Below are 9,572 nucleotides of genomic sequence, written 5' to 3' on the forward strand. Positions count from 1 at the left end.
TTCTGCAAATCCACTTAGGGATGGGACGGTATGAAAGTTTCATATCACGATTATAGTGTCCACAATTATCGCGATTATCAATATTATCACGGTTTTCTTACATTTAGATATAAAGTGTTCAAAATATAAAGTGTAAAAATATAAAATATAAATATAAAGTGTTCAAAAAGAACTGATGCTCACACTGAAAACATTTCAACAAGTTTTATGAATGAAAATCAACAAATAAACAAGCAGCTCTATGCAGTTTTTTTTAAGCAAGATTCTATTCTATGGCATTTCCTTCTTTATAATGCCCGTCGTCAATAGCAACGCATTATTACACACACCGTGCACATCAATATCACAAACGGACACGCGCTCGTTTAATTCAAATACAACTTGCCGGCCGTCTTGCGTCTCCAGTTTTTGATTGTTTTGAAAATGAAATCAGAGTTGATTTATTGTTTACAGAGTTTGATAATATTGGTTTAATAATCATCTTGTCTGGACGATTGTTTTACTAAATGAATTTATAAACGGGTAAGATTTAAAACATTAGCTAAACTCATTATCAATTCAATATGTCCCCGTAATTATGTGGTAAAAATAAAATCGGTGTAGGCTAATACGTTATGTATCTATACATTGCTATCCCTTAAAACGTCACTCTTAATAATAGTCTTATTTGAAGAGATTATTGAATCAAGTTTCCCTCAGGACTTTAGTAAACGCCTAACTATGACCACGCTCCAGATTTGGTCCTCTTAAAAGGCTGAATCTCCCAAGCACGGTCACTGCCTTCCGCCATTCCTTCTCGAATAGTAAACATTGCGTGCAGCGCGCGGCTGCGTCAGACTGGCCGACAGGATTTACAGTGAGTTATTAATCGCGATAATCAAACACGGTTTTAATGATAATTACATTTTAAACGATAATACTAACCGTCAGTATATTTTAGCGTGGTTTATCGCGAAACCGGTTATCGTCCCATCCCTACTTTGATGCGGTTCAAAAGCACGAAGACTCGCGCTGGAACTGATTCGGTAAAACCGATGCCATCGTCACTGTTCGTATCACCGTGTTAGAAGTGCTGAGGTAGAGCTGAATTTCAGAAATGGTTTGGTTTCCGACATAAGCTGTAAGCGGTCGACCAATCACAACACACTAGGCCACGTGACCAATCAGAGCTGAGTAGACTCTCAGGGTTTAGAGAGACTTGAATCTTCTAAATTAACCGTTTTCAGATAAATTAGGTGATGTGTAGTGGGTATTATGAGAAAATTAAAGTGTTTTTTTTGACATTGGGTGCTTGTAAACTTATTGTAGGAGACTCCAAAATAAATAATGGGGCATAATGGGGCACATTAAACAGGCAGCTTTTTGTTTTGTTTGTTTTATTCGTCTAATTAGACATTGTCGGAGTGCCGCAGAGTTATGATGCAGTAGATGAGTGTAATAAGTGTGTACGGCGTCCATCTCAGATGATCGTCACACACACGCACATCTGAAGTTCACAGAAGCTTGACTAAAATAACCGTTCAGCTTGAAATGTTTTCCTCTTTTTAAAAACTCTGCCTTTCAAATCACAAGTGGTCACAAGAGACGCATTTGAGACAAGCTGTCTGTGCGCTGACCAGATGTAAACCGTCCCACACATCCGTCACGGAGAAACACAGTGTGCTGGAAAGTCACGCAACCTGTTTTAAACATGGCTCCATTGCGTTGAGTTTGTGCAACCTTATGGACATGCGTGTCCTTTTGATCATTTTACCTCTGATAATGCTAACTACATAAATATTGGCATATGTGTGTATTTTTATTGGATGTTTACTATTTCACCTTCCCTTTATATATTTATATCCTTCAAATATTTCCTTTAATGAATCTATTTTGCTTTAGGTACACAATTTGACCTTGAGAACAAAAATGTCCCCATTGAAACTCTATTTATTTAGTTTATTATATTTAGCGATTTACCTATAAAATGATGCAATCTTTGTTAATACGCTTTCATTCTACATTCATTTTACTCTTTTTTTTGTTCCAAATGGTGCCATTTTCTCAGGTTTGCCCTATAAAGCAAATTCTCCATTTAGTCTTGTTTTCTGCTTTTGCGTATTATAGAGCCAATAGGATAAATTATTTTTTATGTAGTAAAAAAATTGTGTGTGCATAAAATATTCGAGAGAGACTGCAAATCATAAAGTGGAGTTCTGCTGGCATCTAATGGGGAAAATGTGTTACTGCGCCCCAAACAAGATCTTACCGAAAGCTCATGTTTTGAGATATCAACCTCAAATTTGGAGTTTTAGAGTTCTGCTTGTTTTATAAAATATATATTTTATATACAAAAATGTTCATAAATATTTTTTTTGTTTTGGTTTCACTTTTTTTTGTTCTGCTTTAAAATGAGACTTCACAAACTTAAAGGTACAATATGCAAGATTGTTTCGCCACCAGGGGTCGCTAACCTCTTACAATTGCAAAGGCGTATATTAATGACGTATGTTCCGCATTAAGCTGAATTATGGATCTTGTCGCCAAGCTGATGTATCTTTTATGGATGAGTGAATACATTGATATTTTTAACTTGACTGTGGTATGAAGCAGGGCGCGATTGCTAGACGTATACCAGCGCCACACGCAACACGAGTCCTGTGGATATTAAGGAATACACTCTCAGAAAAAAAAGGTACAAAAGCTGTCACTGGGGCTGTACATTTTCAAACGGTACACTTTTGTACCCAAAGGCTGCATATTGGTACCTTAGTGGTACATATTAGCACCTAAAATGTACATATTACCACCTAAAATGGACATATTAGCTCATGAAATTAACATATTTGCACCTAAAATGTACATATTAACACTTAAATTGTACATATTAGGACCTAAAATGGACATTAGCTCCTGAAATGGACATATTAGCACCTAAGATGTACATATTAGCACCTGAAATGTACATATTAGCACCTGAAATGTACTTATTAGCACCTAAAATGGACATATTAACACTTAAAATGTAATTATTAGCACCTAAAATGGACATATTAACACTTAAAATATACTTATTAGCACCTAAAATGTACATATTAACACTTAAAATGTACTTATTAGCACCTAAAATGGACAAAAGTTTACCTTTTGAAAAGGTACAGCCCCAGTGATAGCTTTTGTACCTTTTTTTCTGAGAGTATAAGGACATTTCATTCTAGCGAACTACACGCTGAATTACTCACACAGGTCAGTTTATTAAACTTGAGGTAACGCAGTGCTGTTTCACTTGCTCTAACAGTTTCACTATCACACTAAACGGCATTTGAGTGTGTTGAATGTCGTTAGTTCGGTTGTTTGTTGGCTATATGAGACTAACATTAGAGAATAACATACAGATCATATTCTAACTTTTCATCATGTTGAACTATAAAACATTGATTAGTTTTATATACATTGATTTGCTCACCTGTTTGCTCGAGTAACATGCAACACTCTGTCAAGTCGAAGTTATTCGCAAACGTGGAGCTCTCGGCATCTCCAAAGATGTTGATCTTCGTTCTAGTCCTCTTTTTGTCTCAAAGTCTGCTTGCCATGGTCCATAACGTTTGAACAAAACCCTGCTAGGGACGCTCACGCTGTTGAGCTCGCATAACGGGCATAACCGACCCAGTTGTCCACGTCTGTCGCCATGGTTACCAAAGCATTACGAGGTCAAACCTGGCGGAAACCGGGGGTAACGCGGATATGACGTCATTGACTGGCGACTGCTCACGTTTCCTTGGTTAAAAATCACAATTTTCTCACGGTTTACAAATAGTTGGAAACATTTGGGATATTGTAAGTAATCAACTAAAACTAAAATCAACTATAACATTGGCCTAGCGGTTTTTGGATATTTTACTGCAAAAAATCCTGCATACTGTACCTTTAAGTCTGTGCTCCCTAGTTGAATTTTTATGGTAGTTTTTTGACATAGATATTTTTTTTCCACTATGGACCTATAAGGGTAACTCTTGTGAATTGACGCACAAGGGTTAAGTGTGCGCTGGTTGATGATGTTGCTCTTATGAAGGACACTGCGCCTCTTTCCTGACGTCAGCCTGTGTGGCGTGCGCTAATTTATGCAGAGACATATTATCACTCACACACACGTGTCTGGGCCAGTTAAACCCCTGTGTGTGTGTGTGTGTGTGTGTGTGTGTGTGTGTGATTGGAACACTGAACAGCATATGATTATGTCCCGTAGGCTTTCAGCAGGAGGAAAGGAGAGGAATGGGAAACAAAGAAAGAAAGAAAATGTTTATGCTGTAATACATGTTTTCTACAGACTCCAGGACCCTTTTTATGTTGAGATTTGTGTTATTGGTTTTTAATTTAGTAAATAAATGTTGTTGTTTTTTTAATAGATTTCAGCATTTTTTTACTTTTATTTATAAACACAACAAGCTGCTAGTAAGCCAGTTTAGTGATGTAGTTCATTGTGACCGATTTCTTTGTGTTTTTTTCTCAGCAAGGATAACTAACAGAAAATGAGAAAGTTGAGTTGTCCTTTTATTCGAAGTATAGTCAAGTCTTTATAGTTTCAAATCTCTGCTAATGATACAAATATATATATTTCTCTTTTATAAATTGTCGATATTAGTTCACTTTTAAAAAAACTATTGCTGATAGTTTACTCACCCCATGTCATCCAAGATGTCCACGTCTTTCTTTCTTCAGTCGAAAAGAAATTAAGGTTTTTGATGAAAACATTCCAGGATTTTTCTCCATATAATGGACTTCAATGGGAACCAAACGGTTCAAGGTCCAAAAGACAGTTTCAGTGCAAACTACAAACTGTTCAATAGGCTTTAAACAATTCCAGTCGATGAATAAGGGTCTTATCAAGCGAAACAATCGCTCATTTAATAAATAAATAAAAAAGTTTAAGTTACTCAAATGCTCGCCTTGCTCTGTTCTGTGATGCGCTTTGGTGACTCTCCTGTTCGAACTCGTTCATCAAAATAAACAAATCTTTTTTCGTGTCATTTGGTTCATTCAACGAGCGAAATGAATGAATTGAATCTGGAAAAGATTCGTTCATTTTGATGAACGAGTTTGAACAGGAGAGTCACGAACGCTCAGCCCAGAACAGAGCAAGGCGAGCATTTGAGCTTATAAAACTTAAACTTTTTTTTTAAATGAGCGATCGTTTCGCTTGATAAGACCCTTATTCATCATCTGGTGTCGTTTAAAGCCCTTTGAACAGTTTGTAGTTTGCTCTGAAACTGTCTTTTGGACCTTGAACTGTTTGGTTCCCATTGAAGTCCATTAAATGGAGAAAAATGCTGGAATGTTTTCATCAAAAACCTTAATTTCTTTTCGACTGAAGAAAGAAAGACATGGACATCTTGGATGACATGGGGGTGAGTAAATCATCAGCAAAAGTTTTTTTTTAAAGTGAACTCCTTTAAATTTAATGGGATTTTTTTTTAATTGGAGTGAAAACATTTATATAAAAACAGAAAATATAAAAAAAAAATCTTAATTTGATTTGTATCATGATTATATTCATCTTTATTTCTTGGGCAACATAGATGTTTCCAGGGATAAACAGTAACATAATGATGCAAACAGAATTAAATTCAGCTCTAAAATGACTGAAGTAAACAGTCATTGTTCAGTAACTGTGTTCTCTAACAAGTCCCATGCTTTTCCTTGAAGTGCAGTACCATATTGTTTATTGCTTTTATGATTATGCTAATATAAAACTTCAGAAACAATTACTATACATGATCTGTTTTGTTGTCTCAGTTGCTCGACCACAGATGTGAACATATGCTGAGCGTTGCTGTGTGTTTGAGATAACGAGCCTTTTTCACTTCTGTTTGCTTCTTTTACTTTAGTGTGAGAGACACATAGAGTCTGATCACATATTAAGTTTGTCACGTGTGTGTGTGTTTTCAGCTGGTCAGACCTGTCACCATAGTGCCTAGTGTCCCTGGGATGCCCGGCCCCTCCCCTCCACAGCCTGTCCAATCAGAAGCCAAGATGGTAATTTCCTCCTCTCTCATTTGCATATGCATCCACATGTGCCTCATTTGCGAGTGTGTTTCAGTGTAAGCAGATTTTCCTCCAGCCCACGGGGACAGAGGATGTACAGTCCACAACACTGAGCTTCGCAACCTTTCAGGTTGTAGTTTTTGAGCGCAAGCACAAGAGGGCCACTGTCTGGAGTGTGTATGTGTGTTTGTGCGGCTGTACACAACCAGAAATTGCTCAAGTAGTGCATGTTGTTAAAAAAAGTCCATGAACACATTAAGCAACAACTTCCCAACATAATGAAAATTGTATTACAATGTAATGAAACAAGGCTGATTCATTCAGGAATGAGGTGAACGGCTCTCTTTATGAGTGAGTCATTGAATCATTCACTCATTTGATTTGTTCAAACGGCTGATTCATTCAGGAATGAGGTGAACGGCTATCTTTATGAGTGATTCATTGATTTTTTCACTCATTCGATTCGTTCAAACGACGGATTAATTCAGGAATGAGGTGAACGGCTCTCTTTATGAGTGAATTATTGAATCATTCACTCATTTAATTTGTTCAAACGACGGATTAATTCAGGAATGAGGTGAACGGCTCTCTTTATGAGTGAATTATTGAATCATTCACTCATTTAATTTGTTCAAACGACGGATTAATTCAGGAATGAGGTGAACGGCTCTCTTCATGAGGGAGTCATTGAATCATTCACTCATTTGATTCGTTCAAACAGCGGATTCATTCAGGAATGAGGCGAACGGCTCTCTTTATGAGTGAGTCATTAAATCATTCACTCATTTGATTTGTTCAAACGACGGATTAATTCAGGAATGAGGTGAACGGCTCTCTTTATGAGTGAGTCATTGAATCATTCACTCATTTGATTTGTTCAAACGTCTGATTCATTCAGGAATGAGGGGAACGGCTCTCTTCATGAGGGAGTCATTGAATCATTCACTCATTTGATTCGTTCAAACAGCTGATTCATTCAGGAATGAGGTGAACGGCTCTCTTTATGAGTGAGTCATTGATTAATTCACTCATTTGATTTGTTCAAACGACGGATTAATTCAGGAATGAGGTGAACGGCTCTCTTTATGAGTGAGTCATTGAATCATTCACTCATTTGATTTGTTCAAACGTCTGATTCATTCAGGAATGAGGTGAACGGCTCTCTTTATGAGTGAGTCATTGATTCATTGTTGTTGCACATCGAAATGAGAGCCCAGCCATTCCCATGTTTAAAGAGAAATTCTATGTTGACTGCATTTCTCAAGCTCAACCATTCAACTCAACACACACACACACACACACACACACACACACACACACACACACGTCTTTAAAATATGGAAAATGTATAAGTATCTACAGATCAACATTTGGCCTTAAAATAATTAACCGAAACTAAGTTATCGTTCATTAGAGCATATTACATTTATAATAAATAAAAATTAGGATCACATCTGAGTCGTCTGTGCCCACATTTGTCCACAATTACAGGATTAAGGGCTATAAATTGAATACGCTTTGAGGGCTTTTGTTAATATGCATGCAAACAAATCAATACACGCATACTTGTACCAATGTGCATCCAAACACACACCTACACCATGATGACCAAGCATTCATGACAAGCATACTGTCGTGGAAAAAGTCTTCCCCTTAATGCAAGAAATCACTCAAATCATGGAGTTTGCGAGGCCAAAGCTTGTACTTTATTGATGGAGATCATGCAGAACATCTAACAATTATACTTGTAACTCATTTTTATGCTGTTTTTGGACAATGACATCACATGCTGGTGTTTGCCTCGTTGTCTTCAGTCGGTCTGCCCAAAAACACACTTACTTTCCAGCTGTTTTTAATGAGATTTTCCACAGTTCTGTGTCAAATCTTCTAGATACTCCCTACTATTGGCATGGTCTGTTTCGAAACATGTATCACATGTTGAAGGCCAGAGAAGACATCACTCTTATGCAGGCGCAGGTTCTGCTAAGGGGACGCCGACTGTCATTATGTATGGGATGAATGTAGTATCAAAATGATTAATACGCGCAAGCACAAATATCGTGAACTCGATTAATGTTGCAGAAATGTTGTATCCACAACCACATGCCGCTCAACTTTAGTGTGCAAAATTCAAAATTGAATGAATGTGTTGCAATTTGTACAAATAGAGACATTTTTGTGAATACAAATGTTTTCGTTTGTATTAGTGTATCTTAATTTGCACATGCAACTAAGAAGATGTGCATGTGTGGATCAGGTGACGCACATGCATTCATTGACGTCTTTTCTGAGTCGATCTCGTTTGATTCATTTGGATTTTGAGACTTTCTTTTCATGTTTTTTTAGGATTTCACAACCCACACACAAACAAATAGGCCTGGTGCTAGTTATTAATGTGTGCACAACTACACATCTATTTGACAAATTCACAAATGTGCATCACAACATTTAAACTAATCCAATAAAAATCCAGAATCACATGAATGTGCAGCATTTTGTACACATAGAGCTATACGTAGTTGTTAATACAAAACCTCGATTTTGTATTAATGTAGCTCAGAACAAGTAAGATGTGCATTTGTTGATCAGGTGACACGTGTGTATTCATTGACTTGTTTCTGAGTCGATCCTATTTGATTCATTTGGATTTTGAGACTTTCATTTCGCCGGTTTAGCCTTGCTCGATCCACACACACTGTCTAAGAAAACCTGCTACCACTAGATGGCAGTATTCTGCTAAAACAGACGACGACATTGTAATCGAGCGATCTTCCACATTTAGGCTACGCTTAAAGGGATAGTTAACTTTGAAATTAATTTTTGGTATGTTTATGTATGTTTTAGCTTACCTCAAGGGCATTCAAGATGTAGGTGTCTTTGTTTCCGCAGTATTGATATTTTTAGGTCAAACCGTTCTTGTCTGCTAGTCATATAATGGAGGTCTATGGTCACCACCTCAAAGAGCATGCACAGAGAAGTCCAAATTAAACATGATTTAATGACTCGTAAATGTAAGTACACATTGATGGCCTAAGACACGAAACGAGCGGTTTGTGTGAGAAAACCAACAGTATTTATATCGTTTTTACCTCTTGTAATCATAGCCACGTCCAAGTGATCTGAGGCCGCAGAGCTTCGGTCTGCACCAGTGCCGGAAGGCGCCGGAAGTGATCTCTCGCGCGTGTACATCACTCATTGTTTACAGGGATTTTTCGATATATCAGACAACGTTGATTTTTTTTATTTTTTTGCAACCGCGCTAGAGATCACTTCCGGCGCTTTCCTAACCCAGACCGAAGCGCCCGTGTCCTCAGATCGTGGCTGTGATTACAAGAGGTAAAAACGATATAAATACTGTTGGTTTTCTCACACAAACCGCTCGTTTCGTGTCTTAGGCCATCAATGTGTACTTACATTTACAAGTCATTAAATCATGTTTAATTTGGACTTCTCTGTGCATGCTCTTTGAGGTGGTGACCATAGACCTCCATTATATGACTGACCGACACGAACGGTTTGACCTAAAAATATCAAAATTGAAACTACTGCGC

General features: G+C 37.4%; 1 protein-coding gene across 2 annotated transcripts in view; it reads left to right on the top strand.

Annotated features, from left to right (window-relative positions):
• atf2 (activating transcription factor 2) overlaps positions 1-9,572 on the top strand; it is a 45,897-nt gene that overhangs the window by 12,102 nt on the left and 24,223 nt on the right. For both annotated transcript variants that reach the window (XM_039647339.2, XM_089132977.1), the window contains exon 8: positions 5,926-6,012. In XM_039647339.2, coding sequence (XP_039503273.2) covers positions 5,926-6,012 — 87 coding nt within the window. The remainder of the gene's footprint in view (positions 1-5,925; positions 6,013-9,572) is intronic.

The sequence above is a fragment of the Pimephales promelas genome, chromosome 7 (assembly GCF_988280905.1).
Source record: "Pimephales promelas chromosome 7, fPimPro1.hap1.1, whole genome shotgun sequence".
Lineage (NCBI taxonomy): Eukaryota > Metazoa > Chordata > Actinopteri > Cypriniformes > Leuciscidae > Pimephales > Pimephales promelas.